The sequence below is a fragment of the Myripristis murdjan genome, chromosome 23 (genome assembly GCF_902150065.1).
Source record: "Myripristis murdjan chromosome 23, fMyrMur1.1, whole genome shotgun sequence".
Taxonomy (NCBI): domain Eukaryota; kingdom Metazoa; phylum Chordata; class Actinopteri; order Holocentriformes; family Holocentridae; genus Myripristis; species Myripristis murdjan.
In genome coordinates this window covers 4054187-4077076 of record NC_044002.1, presented here as the reverse complement: position 1 = coordinate 4077076, position 22890 = coordinate 4054187, and the positions used below count along the sequence as shown (strand labels likewise).

General features: G+C 41.4%; 2 protein-coding genes and 1 long non-coding RNA gene across 3 annotated transcripts; 1 reads left to right on the top strand and 2 right to left on the bottom strand.

Moving 5' to 3' along the window:
* Nucleotides 1-825: 825 nt before the first annotated feature.
* Nucleotides 826-12591, bottom strand: LOC115355256 (protein NLRC3-like). Its single transcript, XM_030045977.1, is given in 11 exon segments — nucleotides 826-2221; nucleotides 2224-2523; nucleotides 2841-2887; nucleotides 3066-3239; nucleotides 6227-6400; nucleotides 6512-8315; nucleotides 8929-9157; nucleotides 9327-9405; nucleotides 10537-10653; nucleotides 10765-10867; nucleotides 12534-12591. Coding segments are annotated over 10 exon segments (3189 nt in total). The 5' UTR covers nucleotides 10854-10867; nucleotides 12534-12591; the 3' UTR covers nucleotides 826-2045.
* Nucleotides 8236-20164, top strand: LOC115355258 (uncharacterized). The gene is made up of 2 exons (XR_003927863.1): nucleotides 8236-8274; nucleotides 20115-20164. It is a non-coding gene; the product is annotated as an uncharacterized LOC115355258 (long non-coding RNA).
* On the bottom strand, nucleotides 14029-21126 carry LOC115355257 (protein NLRC3-like). Its single transcript, XM_030045978.1, has 8 exons — nucleotides 21108-21126; nucleotides 20487-20715; nucleotides 18394-20140; nucleotides 18120-18293; nucleotides 16648-16821; nucleotides 16222-16395; nucleotides 16004-16050; nucleotides 14029-14697 (listed from the first exon to the last, which is right to left on the bottom strand). The coding sequence occupies exons 1-8, from the start codon at nucleotides 21108-21110 to the stop codon at nucleotides 14171-14173; spliced, it is 3075 nt and encodes a 1024-aa protein (XP_029901838.1). The 5' UTR covers nucleotides 21111-21126; the 3' UTR covers nucleotides 14029-14170.
* Between the last annotated feature and the right edge of the window lie 1764 nt (nucleotides 21127-22890).

Genomic DNA, 22890 nt, shown 5'->3' with positions numbered 1-22890 from the left:
GTGATTGATTTTGATTCCTAGTATGATCTTTACTCAGCTGTTGTCATATTGTCAGTCCCAGTTTTCACTGCAGCTCCTAAACACTTGGAATTTAAAATTGCTGCATTCATCATCATAAAAGCAGCAATTCTGAATGTTTTAAAGGACCTATAAGTCTGCTTCACCATTTTGGGTAAGATCGAACTCCAGTAGTATTTTCTTTTAATGACACATTTTCACTTTTTACTGGCCCAACACTAATGACTGAATATAGAAGAAACACTGTGTTGTGTATTTTGCACTGTTTTCAGTTTTGCTGTATGAGAATAAATGCACATGCTTGATCTAAATATACTTTGTATTTTCAAGTATCATTAGCTTAAATGAAACTTCAATCATCTTAATGGAGAGGTGGGACTCATGCAAATGATGGGATTTAACAAAGAAAAATAACAGGCTAAACAATGAAACGTGGAGAATTAAACTTGATACAAACATTATAACATTACTACATTATAACATAAGTGAACTACATATGAGTGGAAGGAAGTATGTACTATATGAAAATGAAAATATACACACCATAGACAAGCACAGATTTTAAAAATAAGTGTGCAGTGATGTTAGAATGTACAAATCAAAACTTCGCTTTGATGTTTCCAGTTTGCAAATGTACATTAAAAATGTACATGGCGTGCATGTGCACACTGTATGTGTGCATTATTTTAACCTCATCAAAACTAAACATGACTTAAGCAAATAAGTGACACTTGTTTGATTGTTTATTTGGTGTTTATTGGTTTTTAATTTGTACATGCACACACAAATCAATTTATGCAAGAAGATAACTACAGTACATAATAGGACCCTAAGCTCTTACGGGAGTCTCACCATGTATTGAATATAGTATTTAGCACACCTACATTCCTACATGGCGGTTAAAATACTACTCATCCATATTACTATCATTAATATCTTATCTGCGTAGAGAAATGAAATTGATTACAAGGGTTCGGCAGCCATAAGCTTTTGCTTCAGCCAAAAACCCTTTTCGACCAGCCATATTCATTTTCTTTAATTCTTTAATTATGTTTAATTTGTTGTGCTGCTGTGATCAAAATAAACATATTCATTCATTCATTCATTACTCGACAGCAGATAATGATAGTTTTAACATATATATGTGTAACAATCAACCTAAATGTATAGTGATAATTACCAAAAAAAATATATACGGGATAATTCTGATGAACAAATTAATTGATGTTTGGACAGAACTGCGTTTACTGAGGTTGTATATTTTTCATGAAAACAAACACACCAAAACATAAACTCTAACACGACAGGTAAAGGTATATGACAGGTAAAGCTCCATCAGTGAAACGACAACCGCATTTCACTGTCCATCACTTGCGTGTCATCACACCACAAGAAAGTCCTTCCCACAACACCCCCCCTTCCACAGTCCTCCGTTTTGTGGGTGTGTCAGAGGTGTTATCCAATCAACATCAGCCTGTATTTAAGCCTCCATGATTTAAAATGATAGTGCTCCATTATGGATTTCAAGTTGCTATATCAGTGAATTCTTCTTTTTTTGCATACTAAATAGTATGGTAGTATGGGTATTGGAACACAGGGAAAGGTAAGTGAATGCACAATTGAACAATCACACACAATGAGCACATGGCATTACCCAAACTATCCACACTAAATGTATGTTTGTTTGTTTTACAGGCTGGCCTTCAATCACTCACCCAAAAATCTACAAAACACAACAAACAGAATTTCAATAAAAATAATTTAGTTTGTGTCTTATTTCCTTTACCACCTAACTCCAGAAAATGTACTATAAGATGCACAGAACACTTAGTAATGAAGAGGGCCTTCATTACACTGCTCCTGCGTCTGATGGCTAAAACAGTAGCAGTGATGTCAAAGGTCTTTTGCAGTGCCCATATTATTAAGGATCTATTGAAAGTAATGTCCTGCTCAGACAGTTCTTCGGCTACAATTGCGAGGAGAATTGCCCTCTCAGCTTCCATACTTGCAATGCAAAAGTGGTGACTCTACTCTGTTTGACGCAGAAATGCTAATGAGCCTGATGACCAAACCCCAAACCCAAATGCAGGGTAAAGGGGTTCAGTGAAAGTGGTTCTGAAGGTGTGGATGTGGGTCAGTGTGTCAGAGGAGACTCTGTAGAAGGACAGAGTGCCAGCAGGCCAGTCCAGATACACTCCTAACTCTTAGTAGAGCATAACAGACTCCAGGACTTGTCGTTCTGTCCAAGAAGACAGTCATCATCCTTTCCTGTCCTTTTGATTCCTTTGTATGCCACTCCAACATGAACCTCTCCTTTCCTCTCGACCTCCCAATAGCAGCGTCCAGTCAGGCCCTCCGTGCTCAGCACCTGTTTCCAGTGGTCAAACCTCTGTGGGTGATCAGGATACGGCTGCTTCTCTTTCACCGCGGTCACCTTCCTCTTGTCCTTTGACAGAGAAAGGGTTCTGTGTGCTGTGTTTGACTCCAGTGTGACTTCACAGGCATCTGATGGGTAGAACAAGACAAATGTAATTAGAAAATGTGCTTAACTTATCTGAATGTTTCATGCCAGGTTCAAACACAGTCTATCTGCAAAAAACTGCTGCATTCATTGCAAGCAAAATGTCATTTTTTATGGAATATAACGGTTCTTATTGTTGATTTATTACCAGTTTAACTTTTCCTTTAACAGTTTCATGATGACACATGCTAGTCGTCATCTTCATTCACAGTAGGACATGAACAGACTGTGAAGGCAGGCTTTCCATTTAAACAGTTACATATGAACAGCTTTCTTTAAATGAATAGAACTGCACACTTACACTTCTTCAGGCCTGATTTCAATCTCTGCACTCCACCATGGTCCACTCTGAGAGTGAAGGCAAACAAGGTCAGAAAAGCATACTCTCTTTGATAATGAAACAAAAGCATTTCTCTCTAATTTCCCATAAAATATCAGCTTTATAATAAAAATTGGACAATATTACTGTTCGAAAACATAGCTCAGTATGTCCCTTGCTCCTGGCAAAAACCAAGCCTGTTGCTACCTGAGAAACTCCAGTCTCCAGGTTGGATCCTCCAGTCCAGCAGAGAGCAGTTTCACTCCTGAGTCTCCTGGATGATTGTAGCTCAGGTCCAGCTCTCTCAGGTGGGAGGGGTTGGAGCTCAGAGCAGAGGCCAGAGCAGCACAGCCTTCCTCTGTGACCAGACAGCCTGACAGCCTGCAAACATACACATACACACAATACAGGCTGCATTTGATACTTTTTTAGTATCCAACAATTAGCAATGATGGCGCACTAAAATGACAGTAAAAGCTGCCATGATCTCAACTACAAAGACTTGGCCAGCTCTACTTTACTTTGGTCCACTTTCATACTCCAAATTTTATGTAAAAGAATTGTGGGATACAAATTATATCTCTAGATTCTACGAATATGAGGCGTAACACTTAAGGGCTGCTGCTATTTTGTTTACCCCATGCAAGCATGTGCAGCACTGAAGTCTTTTCTTTTCTGCCCTATTGAGGGTCCCACCTATATCTGCACCTTGTGCATATCAATGCCATGTTAGCACAATTCCACTGCCCAAAGGACAATTTTTTCTTCATGGCTAGGAGGCAAGAAACGGTCCAGGGAGATAGCTCTCAAGCTGAATGCGCTGGAAATAACCTTCAGCCTAAAAAGCCGAAAGGAGGAGCCAAAGAGAGCACAGCAGGTCTCTGCCACATTACATGCCTCAGAGAATATTTAACCAGCTGCTGCTTAGAAGCTGCACTCTCACCAAAACCCTCATGGCATGAGGAAATGGCAGAGCCATAAGTTTTCCAAGTGGGCACAGTCAAACCCCTGGGCAATAACAGCTGGAGGAATGTCAACACCTGTGCCTGAGGGCAGGATACAGGATCCATCCCCATGTGGACACACAAGCACTGGAAGGCAGCCTACTTAGCTGCATAATGGCTGTAGTGAGAGGTTCTCTGGCACCTTGTGTTGATTACACCAGGAGGGAGCTCTAGGCATTCTAGCCATTCCCTCTCAAGAACCAAGCCCACAGCAGCTGACCTACTGCGCTGTAGCCAAGGTGAGCAGAACCTTAGCAGAGCTTATGTATTCTGCCCCAGCTCAGTAGTCTGCTGGCAAACTGCTGTCCAGCCAGGCCACCTGGGAAGACATCCACGACACCAACAGAGTGTGAGCACCATGGTCTGGCTTGAACACTCATAGGAATGGTCTGACCACCTCAACTGTTCTCTGCATGATGGAGGCACATGATGGCGGTACTCATAGAATATAGAAACTGGAAGCAGGGGCATAGACAGGCTGCACTCCAGTGGAGGCATTGGTGGTAAGACATGGTCATTAAAAGCTTGCACTCTGGATGAGGGAGACAGGTGCTCTCTGAGTTCTACGCGAATGTGCAATGCAAACTCTTGCAGTGAAGGCAACTTCGGCCACACATCTGGGTGCAGGGGTAGAAGTGACCTTGGACTCAGTTCCCAGATGAGGTAGGAGTGGAACATTTTCCCATTCAGTTGTTCACCGAATAATGAACAGGCAGGTCATTGAGATGGCTAGCACAGTGGATCTGGCAGGTATCCTGACTGCATGGCAAACCAGCATCACCAGAGGTCTCCAGCTCTTGCTGTGTTAGGGGAGTAGACAGGGGAACCTGGTGGTGAATCTTAGGGTGTATTCAGACCTGTGGCTCGTTTGTGTTGTTTCGATTCAGGGGCTAAATTGATACAATTGTTGCATTTTTCTTTTGGGTCGTTTGTGTTCACAAGGCAATGGTCTGTATTGGTCCAAAGTTGTTAACAAATGCCATGCGCGGACCAACTGTTCTCTCATTGGTCAGAAATCGCAGAAGGAAAACCCCCTTCTTCTTTTTCTTCTACTGTTTCTTCTTCTTCTGCTGTTTCTTTTATTTTTGGTTGATGGTTGGCAACCGGGTGCATTACTGCCCCCCTCTATTGGAGGGTGAACTACAGTTATGAGCAGGCCCGAACAGAATCTGTGCCCATGATGCTCTGACGAAAAATCCGCTGAAATTCTGCAGAATTTGAACACAACAGTGTTGCAGCACCCGTTGCAGTGTACCTAAACGCATCCCATACCTCCCCCTTTGTCTGTGGCTAATGTCATGTCATGAGGTGGAACAACAGAGGAGAAAATAACTTTTTTTTAACAACTAAAAGATGTCGAAAATCAAATATACAGCAGAGGAGCTGAGGCAACGTCATTTAGCAACACGGATCACTGCCAGAGATATGGCATATGAATTTGCCAAAGATTTTTATGAGAGCGGGGGTGTTGTACTGTAAAGTTTGTCAGCACTCGGTGGATTATCTGAGGAAACAGACCATTGTGGAGCATCTCAAGTCCCAAAGACACGACAACAGAAAGAAGAGTGGTTTGGGTATTAAACTCCACCAGGTGATTTCACTGATTGGTTCCTCCTCTCTTGAAGGTGATCAGTAAAATCACCTGGTGGAGTTTTTGGTTGGAATGAAGTCCTGCAGCTTCTTGGCCCACCATGGCACATGTTTGGATACCCCTGGTTTAAAATGATATAATGTCTTCACTGATATTCACCTGCTTGTAAAACAGGGTTTAAATGATTGTGTTGAATGGGTTCAAGATTACTTGCCTGATTTGTGTCAAATCCATTAGGAAACAATAAATAATTGAAATAATAATAATTCTTACCTGAGAGCCTCCAGTCTACAGTGTGGACTCTCCAGTCCAGCAGAGAGCAGCTTCACTCCTGAATCCTGCAAGTCGTTGTTACTCAGGTCCAGCTCTCTCAGACTAGAGGACTGGGATCTGAGAACTGAGGCCAGAGCTGCACAGCTTCTCTCTGAGAGTTTATTTTGTGTTAAACTAATAAAATGGACAAGAAAAAAAATACTTTAGGTATTTAGTTTTCCAGAGTGACTCACTGTCAATGAACAAGGGGACCAGTGTGTTACTCAAGTATACCTGCTTGTCCTTTCAGCAGAACAAAAGAAACACAGCATGGAAGAAGAGCAATACAACCCACACAAACAATACAGCATGTTTTTATCATAACACTCAAAATTATTTTGCTTGCACCAGGAAGAAAATGTAGATGACCACAAACAAGAACCAGCACAGACATAACAAACAGCATGCAATATTACAGTTACAACACCTTGTTACATAAAAGTATCATAATCTGATCTAACCTCAGAGTTTCCAGTCTACAATGTGGACTCTCCAGTCCAGCAGAGAGCAGCTTCACTCCTGAATCCTGCAGCTGGTTGTTACTCAGGTCCAGCTCTCTCAGACTAGAGGACTGGGAGCTGAGAACTGAAGCCAGAGCCTCACAGCTTCTTTCTGAAAGTTTACAGCTACTCAGCCTGAAAAAACAAAAACATTAAAAAACAAAATTTGTTAAGTGTTTATATGTCATATCTTATATAAAAATGATATGCAGCATAATTAACTTTTCCAGTTCTCTATGAACCTACACAGATTTATTGGAGACTTTGACCACTGGCAGCAGCTTAAGAAGAGCTTCCTCTGAAGTGGAGTATTTCTTCAGGTCAAACACGTCCAACTCTTCCTCGGATGACAGCAAGATGAAGACCAGAGCTGACCACTGAGCAGGAGACAGTTTGTCTGTGGACAGACTTCCTGATCTCAGGTACTGTTGGATCTCCTCCACTAGAGAGTGGTCATTCAGTTCATTCAGACAGTGCAACAGGTTGATGCTTCTCTCTGGAGAAGGAAGCTCCCTAATCTTCTCCTTGATGTACTGGACTGTCTTCTGAGTGGTCTGTGAGCTACTTCCTTTCTGTGTCAGCAGGCCTCGTAGGAGAGTCTGATTGGTCTGAAGTGAAAGACCCAGAAGGAAGCGGAGGAACAGATCCAGATGTCCATTTGGACTCTCTACAGCCTTGTCCACAGCATTCTGGAGGAGGTCATTTTCCTTGGATGTTGTTGTTAAGAATGTAGGCCACCAGAACACTGATTGTTCTTCTGACAGCAGATTGACTCCAGTGTTGATGAATAACACATATACATGCAAAGCAGCCAGAAACTCCTGAATGCTCAGATGCACAAAGCAGTAAAGCCTGTTCTGGTGCAGCCCACGCTCCTCTTTAAAGATCTGTGTGAACACTCCTGAGTACACTGAGGCTGCTCTGATATCAATGCCACACTCTGCCAGGTCTGCTTCATAGAAGATCAGGTTGCCTTTCTCCAGCTGCTCAAAAGCCAGTTTGCCCAGAGACATGATCATCTCCTTGGTCTCTCTGGTCCAAAGTGGATCTGTCCCAGCTCTTCCATGATACTTGACATTCTGTACTTTGGATTGAACCAACAGGAAGTGGATGTACATCTCAGTCAGGGTCCTGGGCAGGTCTCCTCTCTGTCTGGTTTTCAACATGTCCTCCAGAACTGTAGCAGTGATCCAGCAGAAGACTGGGATGTGGCACATGATGTGGAGGCTTCGTGACGTCTTGATGTGGGAGATGATTCTGCTGGCCTGCTTCTCACCTCTGAATCTCTTCCTGAAGTATTCCTCCTTCTGGGGGTCAGTGAAGCCTCTCACCTCCGTCACCATGTCAACACACTCAGGAGGGATCTGGTTGGCTGCTGCAGGTCGTGTGGTTATCCAGAGGCGAGCAGAGGGAAGCAGGTTCCCCCTGATGAGGTTTGTCAGCAGAACGTCAACTGAGGTGGACTGTGTAACATCAGTCAGGATCTGGTTGTTGTTGAAGTCCAGAGGAAGTCGACACTCATCCAGACCGTCAAAGATCAACACAACCTGGAACTGATCAAACCTGCTGATTCCTGCTTCTTTGGTCTCAGTAAAGAAGTGATGAAGAAGTTCCACCAAGCTGAACTTTCTCCCTCTCAGCAGATTCAGTTCTCTGAAGGTGAATGGAAATGTGAAGTGTACATGCTGGTTGGCTTTGTGTTCAGCCCAGTCCAGAGTGAACTTCTGTGTTAAGACTGTTTTCCCAATGCCAGCCACTCCTGTTGTCACCAGTGTTCTGATTGGTTTATATACTGCAGGTAAAGGTTTAAAGATGTTTTGACATGTGATTGTTGTCTCTGGTCTTGCTGATTTCCTGCGTGCTCTTTCAATCTGTCTGATTTCGTGTTCACTGTTGACCTCTCCGCTCCCTCCCTCTGTGATGTACAGCTCTGTGTAGATCTGGTTCAGAAGTGTTGGGTTTCCTGCTTTAGCAATTCCCTCAAACACACACTCAAACTTCTTCTTCAGGTTTGATTTGAGTTCACATTGGCACACTGCAGCAAGAGCTACTGCATAAGCAAATAAAAAATAAGTTAATGAGTACAAATGACAAATAATAATATAACAAACATAGCTGCAAAGAACTATCAAAGCGGTCCAAGCACCCATGTGTAATGCAATCCATTCTGCAAGGTAGGTTATTGTGCTGGCCTCAGGAGACCTAAGCCGTATTTTTCTGCTTATGTTCTTCTCTACAAAGTTATGGCAAATGTAGTGTCAACTGTCACAGCTTTATACGTGGCAGTAACAGGGCTTCAGTATCACTATTGTCACATATTTTTATGAAATAAGTCGTATCTCACGATCTGTATAAGCTACAAACAAACAAAGTTTGTCAGATCTAATTGACTTTATTTTAATATTCACATGAAATCAAATCTCAATCAAACTCTGTTTCATGAGTTTATGGCATTTTCAATCTGATTAGTCATTTTTGCAACATTTTGAATTCCTATAAGTCAATAGATTAAAAGTGGCCAAAAATATAAATGAACCAATTACAATAGGGTGCTTGGTTCCTTAATAATATGATCGGAAAATTGAGATGATGTTAGAGTGGGAATGTGATAATGACCTCGACATCATGTGAGTCCTGTCAAAAAAAAAAAAAAAGCCTCTTACTGCTCCACAGAGAGTCAGCCAGCTCCTCCTGCTTCATTCTCCTCAGAAAGTGCAGTGTGATCTGTAGAAAAGCCTCTCTGCTGCTCCTCCTCTGCTCTTCCTCCTGGCCATCCACCACCTCCTCATCCTCCTCCTGCCTCTCGAAGCATTCTGAGTAATCTGGACTCAGAGACCTCTGGAATTTTTTCAGCTCCTTCTTCACAAAACTGACAATGTTCTCCTCAAGAAGCTGGATTGGAATAATGTAGAAAATATACACATTGGCTTTATGGACACAGCATCAAATCCAATAGTCACAATGATTTTAAGAGTATGGTATCAAGAATATTGTGAGCAACATGGTTGTTTTACATTTTGTTTGTAGTTGACAAAAAAGGTGCTGATGTGCATTTGCATACCATAAATATGGAGTGCAGGTCTGTTTTATGCTTCTGGGCAGACTGACCATGGAAGACCTTGGACTTCTGCTGGTAGATTCTAGAGACAAAAATGAAGCATTGGGTTTCCACATATTCACAAACACACAGACACACACACACACACACACACACACACACACACACACACACTAATAGGATAAGGTGACTGTATACTGTCATAATGTATCCAGGTGAACACCACCATAAATGCTGCTTCTATTACTGGATGACAAAACTAACTCAGAAGCATGACTTGTTAGTTCTACAGAGAGGAATCTGGTAACAACTGACTAATCTATCTTAATCATCCAATTTAAAATTCTTGCCTTTGCCCAGATGAGTGATGTCCATCTTTAAACTCAATAGGTGACCTTCTGGAATGATCACTTTTCATGGACACACAGCTGGGTACAGGGGAGTCTGGTCTCTCCTGCTGGATCCTGGTCGAAACAAAAGATTGATAGTTCAACAGCTTAAATAATCTGTATCAACTTGTAATGCTTTCCTTGCTCTTTGCATCAGTAACCAGTATGTCATTCTGAGCCAAATCAATGCAAAACAGGGCAAGGCTGCATGTATGACAAGTAAAGAATATGACATGTCTTAATGCGAATGTGCTAAATTTTTAGATCAGTATTGGTTTTCATTAGAATGAACAGGGAAATCCTTCAAGCCAGCCACAACAAACCAAGTCATTTATATTCATCAACCAATTTAAATTCCTGCCTTTGTTCAGTTGAGTGGTGTCCATCTTTAAACTCAATAGGTGACCTTCTGGAATGATCACTTCTCATGGACACACAGCTGGGTACAGGGGAGTCTGGTCTCTTCTTCTGGATTCTGGTAGAAACAAAAGATTGATTTAAAAAAAATGGTTGGTAGTTGTCAGTCAAACTACCAGTGGAGCAGCCTTTGACCAGAAAATCAGCAGTTCAACAGCTTAAATAATCTGAATGAACTTGTAATGCTTTCCTTGCTCTTTGCATCAGTAATCAGTGTGTCATTCTGAGCCAAATCAATGCAAAACAGGGCAAGGCTGCATGTATGACAAGTAAAGACTATGACATGTCTTAATGTTTATGTGCTAAATTTTTAGATCAGTATTGGTTTTCATTAGAATGAAAAGGGAAATCCTTCAACCCAGCAACAACCAATTCATTTATATTCATCTACCAATTTAAATTCCTGCCTTTGTTCAGTTGAGTGGTGTCCATCTTTAAACTCAATAGGTGACCTTCTGGAATGATCACTTTTCATGGACGCACAGCTGGGTACAGGGGAGCCTGGTCTCTCCTGCTGGACTGGGCTTCAACACAACACAGACAAATCATTTACTGTGAGTAACAATGTTATAAATTGCTATAAATTCACAGCAATGAGATGGACAACATGGACAGACAAGAGATCCCCATCTTACCTTGTGTCTGTGGTCTGGCTGCCATGTTCTCCAGACAGAGAGGTTTCAGAGGGATGGACCTTCTCCTCTGTCTCCTCTGAGACATTCATAGTAGAGTGCACACCTTTATAAAAACACACCCAACATGCTGTGTTAGCACTGTAAAGGAAAAATTAAAGACGAGTTTGTCCTCTGCTATGATCGCAAATCAGAGATCATATCATACAGGCCACAGGTTTTAAAAGTGGAGTCTGGACACCCCGAGGGGTCCTGAGAGGTTTAAAAATGAGGAATAGTTTCATTTCACTGTTATTTTAATCCTAGAAAGTCTTTGTCACGAAGCAGTCTGAGTGACAGTTCTGCAGGTCTTCTGTCTGACTTTTGTTGGTGTGCTTGTGTTTCTCTGTATTTGTTTTTATGCCAGTCAGTCTGTTTGTCTGCATGTCTGTTCCTGGTCTCAGCCCCCTGCACTCTGTCAGCTCAGTCTGCTCTGCCTCCTTGCAATGATCCACACCGGCTCTGCCTCAGTAGTCAAGCTCCCCTGTTCCTAATCAGTTGGTCACCTCACAGTTTATCTACTCTGCAGTGATCCAGTCCCTGCAGCATCGTCTCTCTGCACTCAGTAGTACCAGAGAAGTCTAGCCTTTCTTGACTAAAGTCATTTTGTCTGCTAGATTGCCCATTTTCCAAATTCTTGTTTCTGTCTCGTGCAGTTCTACCTGCCAACCAGCCTGCCATGTTAATAATAAATATGGTTTCTTCTGTCAAGCTCAGAGTCTGCTCCTTGGGTTCTTGTGCTAAACCTGACACTGTTATGATGCAGAAAAGGGAAAATAAATAAAATAAAATAAAATAAATAAAATTTTCTTCTTTCAGATTTAATCTCACCACAACTTGTCAGTGTACAAGTATGACATCAAAACAATTTATCTCTTAGAAATGTGTGCAAATTCGCGTGATTTCTTTAAAAAACATAAGGAATAAAGGGATTTGCAAATCAGCAAAGGAAAAAAATTGCCATAGCATTAGTTCAGAAAATGAAAATTTAAAATTAGTAATAACGAAAACAAAAAATAACTAATAATTGAAACAATAAAATCAAACTTTTTTTTTTTTTACTATTATTAAAATTAAATATTAAAATGTCAGATCAGATATATCCACTTGATGGCGACCTTGCACCGCTGAGCAGTCACAGGTTAATAGGGAGGAGAAGGCGGTCAGAGGCAAAGTGAAAGTAACACTTTTTTTTTTTTTTTTTTCCAAATAATAAAAACGATAATAATAACATAAATCTTGCTAAAGCGTGGTGTAACGGCTAAACAGTTTCAGTGCTTTCGATGGTTTAATGTCCCACCACTTTCTTTATTGTGACTGGCTTTTTTTTTTTTTTTTTTTTTTTTTTTTTGGCGTGACTCCGCTTCCTTATCCAAGTGGTTGTCGTCATCATTTCTGTGAAAACTAGCCGGATTAAAGGTTACAGAGTAAGACAGAGAACAACTCCACGACATTGTTGAGGATTCGTTTAAGACTGACTGAATGAAAACTGCTAGGAAAGTTATGTTTTGAACGTCAGCAGCGGGTCTGTTCACAAACCCCTTTAAGGGCAGGTGAACAGAGCCGCTGCCATAAAAGCCAGTGACACGCAGGAGCAGCTGCTGCTTACTAGGCCTGCTGGGTTTTGTTTTATCATGCTGATTTGTATGAACTAAAATACACTTGGATAGACTCAGTAAATACACTACAACGTTCAATATAACGTTACACAATAATATGGAAGTGCTGCTTACCGTATAATCGCCTTCTTTGTTGAAAATCTGCTTGAAGAGAATCGGCCCTAGCTTTGGGCCCGGTGCAGTCCAAGTGAAAGTGAAAGTATGACGGTATGCCTTTGTCTTGCAGTTCAGAGTTCTGGCCACGCCCACACTTGAGTAAACACTTGAGTATAAGTTTTCATTTTAACTCCACACATTAGAAGTATGACAGTGTTTGCATGTATGCCACTTCATATGCCTGTTAAAGCAGAGGATTTAAAAGGGACACAGGGAAAAATAATGTTCAAGAGACCTGGGCAGAACTCACTCACAGTGTCTCACTTGTGGAGCTGGTGACACTGAGAACTGGAGGACCTTTTTGTGTCACTACATGGTAATGGTGATGGAAATAACATGCTTGGTTTCAGTAAAACTACATGAATGTCTCATTTCATTTGGCTCATTTTTTATATTACTTTATGTGGCACTGCCTGTGATACAATAAATAAATGTATTTTAAAAAAATTGCCTCCAGTGCACTTCATTTTCTTTTCTTTACTTTACTTTTACTTTTTCTTTCCCGCTCACTTCACTTAGCTGGACATAGTTTACAGGAACTGCTCCATGCTCTTAAAATACTCATAACATCTCTCATGCAAGCATTTCCTCTTATTCAGTTCCTCACCTCTTGCTCAACGTGATCTCACAGTAAACCATGAAACATGAATTAGACCCGAATGAGACCGCCCTCCACTGGCCAGCCACTTCCTTCCTCATTTCCTTAGGCTGGGGCCAGGAAACATCCTTTTTGACCAACACAACACACACATTCTGACTATGCAGGGTGCACCACTTTGCTTACTAATGTTAAGGATAAAACCCCTCAGGACAGATAACCCTTAGAGGTAATGGAACACTTATAAATGCCTGTCTTGAATCGAATGTCTAATGTTTTGATGTCAAATGTGCACAAAAACATAAACGAAAGCACAAAATACTTTTATATTTTGGATTATGATAGGGACAGGGTAAAAGAGTTGTCCTGTACTCCTGAGGCATTCCCCAGTTTTATTCTGTTGAGAATTGATTGCCATTCCTTTCAAACCACAGAGAGATACATCATTTAAGAAACTTTCAGTAAGCCTGAGGATCATAGCCTGTACAAATAAATTAAATGCAGTCTCATCAGTGGAACTCTGAAGTGGTGCTGGAGATTGATGACCCAAGGTTAATCTCCTTTCAGCAGAGATGATGCAAAGAGTTTAAATTTAAAGAATCCTCATGACTTCCATAAACTATTCTGCTTTTCTGAAATCCTTAATCAGAAAGTCTCCTTGGTCTGAAAAATATATATGCTCTTTTATTAGCTACTTTACAATCCTAAGATCACAATAGTATACTTCACACTGACAGTGGAAGCTGGAGGGAAGTCCTTGTCAATGGCAGGAGGCTATAAAAGGAAGAGTCCTTCCTAGTCACTGCTTGGTCCTTTACAAATGTTAGTTCTAAATTGTTCACAATAATCTTGTAATACTAATTAAACAGAAAATACATTTGGATAGTAAAATAAAATAAATAAAATTACAAGGTGGTGTACAGAGTGATATCATGTCAGCAGCTGTCTTTGATCAGCAGTGTGAGTGTTTCTCCACACAGGAGGAAACTCTCCCTCCTCAAGTCTGACACAGAGACACTGAGGAGTCAGACCAAAACCCAAACGCCGGGTACAGCGGCTCAGTAAATGTGCAGGTGAAGGTGTGGAGGTGGATCAGTGAGTCAGAGGAGACGCTGTAGAAGGACAGAGAGCCAGCGGGCCAGTCCAGATACACTGCCACTCTGTTAGAGGAGGGCAGCGCAGGGATGTCTGCTCTCCTGTTGTTGTGACAGGCAGTGAACCTCTGATCAGAGCAGTACAGACTCCAGGAGTTGTCATTACACCCAAGTACACAGTCTTCTCGGCCTCCTCTCCTTCTGATTCCTCTGTAAGCCACTGCCGTGCGAACCTCTCCTTTCCACTCGACCTCCCAGTAGCAGCGACCAGTCAGACCGTCTCTACACAGGATCTGCCACCAGTGGTCAAACCTCTCTGGGTGATCAGGATACGGCTGCCTCTCTCTCACCCGTGTCACTGTTCTGTTGTCATCAGACAGGACGAGTTCTCTGTTTGTGGTGTCTGTGTCCATTTTGACTTCACAGGCATCTGATGGAGAGAAGACATAATACCTGTTGTGTCTCTTATTTGCTGATTTATTAACAGTTTGATTACTGATTTGTTAACACTTTGATAGTGAACCATTCTCCTCATTTACAGCAGGATCTGAATCTGAATCTTACTCTTTACATCTGTAAGAGCCATTTACACAGACACTAAACTACATTTAGACTATTTAATTCTTTGCAGATATGTATTGACTTGATATAAACTATATTCTCAAAATGCTCATGCATAATCTTGATTGCGTTAAAGCAACAAGGAACTTGGATTTTGTATTGATTTTGGCAGCCCCCGTGCTCAAAAGCAGTAGTGCTCCGTGGGACGAAGACCAGTTCCATGAGCACCACCGCCTCGTGTTGCAAAGATCTTGATCTGGTTTCGTTTTGAATGCAAGTGAAAGAATGTTTACATCCTGGACCCTGACTGACTGAGCGAATGCTTGAGGGGTGGCTTAGCTTCTCTAAAAAAGATGAAAACGCAATGCATGCAGTGAGGATATTTCGCTCTGGACAGCAAACTGAGACTGTTTCATAACCAGTTAAAAACTCCTTGAAGTTGCTTTAACTTGGCGTAAACTATATTCACAAAATGCTTCATGCATAATCCTTAATGCCTTAAATTAATGTTCTTCATGCTTTGGTACAAAATTAAAGCAAAGAACCATGACTGGTTGTCAGGTTTATTCAAGTTGGTGAGAAGAAGAACTGCATGAAAAATTGTTGTTGCAGTGCTTCATAGTTTTGCGTTGCTTTTTATTTCGTAAGTACATGAAGTCCACATAGAATTGAATCAAGGTCAACTGGACTTGTATGTACATTCTTAAGATGTTTCACTTCTAATCCAAGAAGCTTCTCCAGTTCTGACAGGCTGCTAAGTCCCAGGTATTTAACTTGTGTGAGGATGTTCTCCAGGTCATGGGCTTCTTAGTGCTCCTCCCTGTTGTGACGACCATCTTTGAGTCTTGGAGAATCTACAAACAAGTCCAGGGGCCCTCGATTCAGCTGTATATGAATAACCATGACCTGGATGTCTGAGAACCAACACAGACAACCACATGAATTGTGTCTCATTTTTAGCATGTTTAATTGTTTTGAGAGTTTGAAACTTAATTTGGGGAGATGCCTAAATGTCAAATTGGAAAACCTTGATTGTCTTTGTAGCCGAGCATCGCATCTGCTTTTGTTTGGTTCAACACATAAAAGCAGCTCAGAACTAACAGCAGAAACTGTAGCTACACCATCTAAACAGCTGAATATTTTGTGCTCATGAATCAAAGTAAATCCGCACTTACACTTCCTCACACCTGGTTTCAACCTCTGCTCTCCACCATGGTCCACCCTGGAGGAAGAAACAGAGTCAGAGCAGCAGATTATCTTTGAGGATGGAAACATGGGCAGTAAATAACCTTCCCTATGAATGATTTACCAGATGATGTCACTCATATCTACCATTAAACATACAACAATATTCCTCATGCCTGTATAAGACATTGTGTGTGTCTCTCCATACCTGAGAGCCTCCAGTCTCCAGGTTGGATCCTCCAGTCCAGCAGAGAGCAGCTTCACTCCTGAGTCTCCTGGATGATTGTAGCTCAGGTCCAGCTCTCTCAGATGGGAGGGGTTGGAGCTCAGAGCTGAGGCCAGAGCAGCACAGCCTTCCTGTGTGAGCAGACAGCCTGACAACCTGCAAACATGCACATACACAAACAAACTGACTGACAAACTGACTGGGATTATGCAGTTAAATGTTGTCCAAAACTTTAACCATCACAAATACAGGGACAAAAACATGTTGGCCAGCAGTCGACCACATCATCTGCTCTGTATTTTCTTTGCACGGGAAACCCTACACAGGTTAGGAAGTGTTCAGTTCCTGAAGCTGCACGTAAATCAGGATTTCATTGGTCATGTGTTGAGTGTGGTGAGGAATTCTGACCTGAAAGCCTCCAGTCTGCAGTGTGGACTCTCCAGTCCAGCAGAGAGCAGCTTCACTCCTGAATCCTGCAGGTCGTTGTTACTCAGGTCCAGCTCTCTGAGACTAGAGGACTGGGATCTGAGAGCTGAGGCCAGAGCTGCACAGCTTCTCTCTGACAGATTACACACACTCAGCCTGAATGGACAGGAAAAGATAAGAGAATGTTATTCCCTAATATGTTAATGTCATTACTGTGTTTTGAAGCACTGCTTTCATATTACTACTAATGGTTATTTTTATTGGATAAATTTATTTGACTACCATTAAAAATATACATGTAAGAAAAAAACATCATTATTTTCATTAAAACATTTGTTGAGGATAAAAACACAGAAAGCCTGAGGTCTGATGGACAAGCAAGCATGAATGGCAATGACTTGATCCTTAGTGACTCCTGATCATTCACTAATAATAACTACAATAATAAATAATAACCAGAGACCATGAATATCTCAGTTATTAATTAATAACAAATTATTTAACAACAGTGTTTTCTGTGTACAGTGGCTATACAGTAGTCCCTAGTCCCTAACAATATTTCTTAAGTCAGACCCATGCTCACACAAGATGACACAGAGAAACTCCTACATGCATTTGTTATGAGTAGGCTTGATTACAGAGAATCACTTCTGTCTGGACTGCCCAAAAAGACTCAAGGGCAGCTACAACCTGTCCAAAATGCTGCCGCCAGAGTTTTGACCAATACCAGGAGGAGACTGCACATTACTTCTGTTTCAAAATCCCTTCACTGCCTGTACATTTTATAACTGATCTTAAGATTATTTAATTTGTTTTTACAGTTCAGAATGGTCTTGCTTCTGCATGTGTCTGACCTTCAATTTCATGTCCTTTGCTGTGACTCCCTCCTCCTGACCGTTCCCAGAGCCAGGTCTAAAAAATATGCTGAGGTCGGCTTTAGTTTCTATGGTTCTCGCCCTTGCAAGAGTCTTCCACCCTCTCTAAGAGCAGCTAACTCTTTTTAAAGTTTTAAACAGAAATTGAAGACCCACCTTTTTAACTTGGCTTTTACCTCGGCACTGTTTTATTTATTTATTTATTTTTGTTAATACTGATTGTCTCTTTTAACTGCAGCTCTAACTTGCTGCCTGGTTTTACCTTGTCTTTGTGTTGTTGTCATTATTGAAAAGCATAAAAACATATCAATTTGAATACATTTTTGAGTCTATATGCTTTTTTAATTATTTTTGTGAGGCACATTGCCCTGCATTCAAATGTATGGAATGTGCAATATAAATAAAGCTGAACTGAAAACTGAACTGAATTGGATTTTCTTAATGTTCTAAAAGATGCTCCTGATATATATCTTATATGGTTATATGGTACACATTACATTCATGATTACTTGGGTGAGAGAAACTGCTTTCAGACACTGGACCTTAGTTTAGGAGGAAAAAACAGTAACAGTACCTTACCTGAGAGCCTCCAGTCTACAGTGTGGACTCTCCAGTCCAGCAGAGAGCAGCTTCACTCCTGAATCCTGCAGGTCGTTGTTACTCAGGTCCAGCTCTCTCAGACTAGAGGACTGGGACCTGAGAACTGAAGCCAGAGCTGCACAGCTTCTCTCTGACAGACCACAGCCACTCAGCCTGAAGAGGAGTTAAAGATGAAAACAAAAACTTTAAATTTATTTTTCTCATATGTAGAAAGCATCATGTTTTGGATATATCCAGCCATCTATGAACCTACACAGATTTATTGGAGACTTTGACCACTGGCAGCAGCTTAAGAATAGCTTCCTCTGAAGTGGAGTATTTCTTCAGGTCAAACACGTCCAACTCTTCCTCGGATGACAGCAAGATGAAGACCAGAGCTGACCACTGAGCAGGAGACAGTTTGTCTGTGGACAGACTTCCTGATCTCAGGTACTGTTGGATCTCCTCCACTAGAGAATGGTCATTCAGTTCATTCAGACAGTGGAACAGGTTGATGCTTCTCTCTGGAGAAGGATGATCCCTAATCTTCTCCTTGATGTACTGGACTGTTTTCTGAGTGGTCTGTGAGCTACTTCCTGTCTGTGTCAGCAGGCCTCGTAGGAGAGTCTGATTGGTCTGAAGTGAAAGACCCAGAAGGAAGCGGAGGAACAGATCCAGATGTCCATTTGGACTCTCTAGAGCCTTGTCCACAGCGCTCTGATGGAGTTTTAGTTTAGACTTCTTGCTGAATCGTATAGACCACCTGGAGGGTGACTGTTGTTCTGACAGCAGATTGACTCCAGAGTTGGTGAAGGTCAGAAAGACATAAACAGCAGCTAGAAACTCCTGAATGCTCAGATGCACAAAGCAGTAAACCCTGTTCTGGTACAGCCCACGTTCCTCTTTAAAGATCTGTGTGAACACTCCAGAGTACACTGAGGCTGCTCTGATATCAATGCCACACTCTGCCAGGTCTTCTTCATAGAAGATCAGGTTGCCTTTCTCAAGCTGCTCAAAAGCCAGTTTGCCCAGAGACTGGATCATCTTCCTGGTCTCTCTGGTCCAGAGTGGATCTGTCTCTTCTTTCTCATGAAACTTGACATTCTGTACTTTGGATTGAACCAACAGGAAGTGGATGTACATCTCAGTGAGGGTCCTGGGCAGGTCTCCTCTCTGTCTGGTTTTCAACATGTCCTCCAGAACTGTAGCAGTGACCCAGCAGAAGACTGGGATGTGGCACATGATGTGGAGGCTCCGTGACATCTTGATGTGGGAGATGATTCTGCTTGCCTGCTCCTCATCTCTGAATCTCTTCCTGAAGTATTCGTCCTTCTGGGGGTCAGTGAAGCCTCTCACCTCTGTCACCATGCCAATGCATTTATGAGGGATCTGGTTGGCTGCTGCAGGTCGTGTGGTTATCCAGAGGTGAGCAGAGGGAAGCAGGTTCCCCTTGATGAGGTTTGTCAGCAGAATGTCCACTGAGGTGGACTCTGTAACATCAGTCAGGATCTGGTTGTTGTTGAAGTCCAGAGGAAGTCGACACTCATCCAGACCGTCAAAGATCAACACAACCTGGAACTGCTCAAACCTGCTGATTCCTGCTTCTTTGGTCTCAGTGAAGAAGTGATGAAAAAGTTCCACCAAGCTGAACTTTCTCCCTTTCAGCAGATTCAGTTCTCTGAAAGTGAATGGAAATGTAAAGTGGACATGCTGGTTGGCTTTGTGTTCAGCCCAGTCCAGAGTGAACTTCTGTGTTAAGACTGTTTTCCCAATACCAGCCACTCCCTTTGTCATCACTGTTCTGATTGGCTGATCTCTTCCAGGTAAAGGTTTAAAGATGTCTTCACATTTGATTAGTGTTTCTGGTCTTAATGGTTTCCAGGATGCTGTTTCAATCTGTCTGATTTCATGTTCATTGTTGACCTCTCCACTCCCTCCCTCTGTGATGTACAGCTCTGTGTAGATCTGATTCAGAAGTGTTGGGTTTTTCTTCAGGTTCGATTTGAGTTCACGTTGGTACACTGCAGCAAGAGTTTCTGAATGAACAAACAACAAAAATATAGATCTGTAAATGTTACATTATTGTGAGAGATGTGAATATTTCCAGATCATTGTATCAAAGTTGTGACTGCATGGCACTGAAAACTGGTTTGTGGAAAACGAGTCTTAAAAATCTACATCCAAATGTGAAAGGCTACACTTTTCATGTGATCATTACTGGATATTCTATGAGGATTGAGCTCAGTTCCCTTCTACTGTGGAATTAATAAGTGTGTCTGTATTGAGATCAAGAGTTAGAAATACAAACATTTTCATTTTCAATCATTCCTCCTTTTCATCCTGTTCAACATGTTAAAAGCGTCTTACCTCTTTGCAGACACTCAACCAGCTCCTCCTGTTTCATTCTCCCCAAAAAGTGCAGTGTGATCTGCAGAAAGGCCTCTCTGGTGCTCCTCCTCTGCTCTTCCTCCTCCTCATCGAACACCTCCTCATCCTCCCTCTTCTTCTTTAAGTATTCTGGGTAATCTGGACTCAGAGACCTCTGGAGGTTTTTCAGTTCACTCTTCACGAAGGTGATGATATTCTCCTCTAGCAGCTGGAACAGAATATTAAAAAAAAAATGACCATCCATAAGAGCCAAAGAGGATGGCCTCTGTTTTCCCTCTGTGAGGGGAAAATTTATTGTCTGAGAACTATGTTGCAAATTCTTTAACTTCACTGCTCAAGCCACATGACATTTATCCTTCTTAGATACCATTAATGAAAGAAGTTCATGCTGAACATACTGGTATACAGTAGGAAATCTGAGGTCCCTAGGACAGAATCATGTGGCACCTCACAAGTAATTCCATATTAAAATTTGGACACATAATCAAACACAAAACAAATGATAAGTTTATGTTTATGAGCCTGAAAGTCCAAAAAGCAGCATGTAGACTATTATGACCTGAACTGTTTTTTAATTAGCATGTTGTTGTTTTTACACACCATAAATATGGAGGCCAAGTCTGTTTGATGCCCAGACTGACCATTGAGAATGTCTGAGATCTGCTGGTGGACTCTGCTGGAGAACACACACACGCACGCACGCACGCACGCACGCACGCACGCACGCACGCACGCACGCACGCACGCACGCACGCACGCACGCACGCACGCACGCACGCACACACACATTAATGGGGTAATGCTGTGTTATGATGAATTCTAACACATAAACATAATATAACATAAACATATAAACACAAGTTGCACCTGATTGTTGCTGCTCTGATTATTGAAAGAGATAACTCAGTCACCAGAGTCTGAGGGGCAAATCTGTATCTCATGATTGTCAATCAGATGACAGGAAAACCATCTGTTTTGTCATCAGTTTTAAATAATTACGCTTGAGAAATAGAGTGTTACCAAACTAAGAAAATAATGACTTACTTATTATGAGAAGCATGTTTGTCTTTAAATAGTAGAGGTGGCTCCATACTCGTCATGGACACACAGCTGGGTTGAGGGGAGTCTGGTTTCTCCAGCTGGATACTGATAGAAACATTTTGAACACAGTGAAGGTCCTGGTGTCTTTATGAAGAAAAGTGTTCATTTACTTCATTAGTAATGCTAATGAACTAAGAAAATGATAAAGACGCTTTTACTATAGATAATGATGCTGTAATGATTTCTGAGCTCTGAGATGGAGAACAGTCATGGACAGTCAGAGATCCTCATCTTACCTCTTGGCTTTGGTGTGGCTGTCATGTTCTCCAGACAGAGTGCTTTTAGAGGCAGGGAGCCCATCCTCATTCTCCTCACACACATCCATCGCAGAGCCAACACCTTTACACAAACACACCGGGGATATATTATCTCTTCCTGTCACATATAGAGAGTGTTTGTAATACCACCTGAGTGCTTTATTACTCTTAACAAAATTCACTTTATTTTTAATTTTCTGAGGATACTTTTTTGTAGCAAATTTACTGTAATTTAATTTTAAATGGGTATGTATATTGTGTGTGTACGCTTGTCCTGACCTGCAGTGAGGACGGGGAGTCCAGTGGACTACAGCAAAATGTAGAATGTAGGCTTTCACCACAGATGGAGGGTCATGGCGGAATCAGAGTGGGACAAGTGTGTGGTTTCACTTTTGGATTCTGTTTATGAAGCATGAGCACCACCACGTGGAAGTTTTCTAAGTCCTTAAATGAAAAAAAAAAAAAAAAAAAAAAAGAGAAAAACGCCAATACATTACTGAACATCACACCTCCTAATTGCAAGATGAGAATCGATTTGAAATCCATATTTTTAAACTTTTCGCATTCCAGCGTTTTTTCGTGCTTCATCTGAACCTTGTATACAATGAAAAAATAACACACTGCTCCAACATATTTCTCATAACAACGATCACACGGTCCAGCTGGACCTTACAAAGCATGGGTCTGAACATGAAACCTTGGCATATTTTTATCTAACTGCATTGATTACATCGTAGAATGAATATACTGCATTATATCATCAATAATAGAATAATACACTTAAGTGTTATTCCTTGTGGTATCCCTGCGTGTAGTTTTTTCCTAAAAATGTAAAATGCTTCCTGATTACATTTTTTTTTACATTACATTTTCAAAAGGAATAACATACAGATTCAATGATTACCTAAAACTGCTATTACCAAATTTCCCCTCAGGGATCAATAAAGTATTTCTGATTCTGATGAAAGGCTGGTGAGTTTACATTGATATAAAACGTAGTATTGTATTAATCTATTCATATTTTT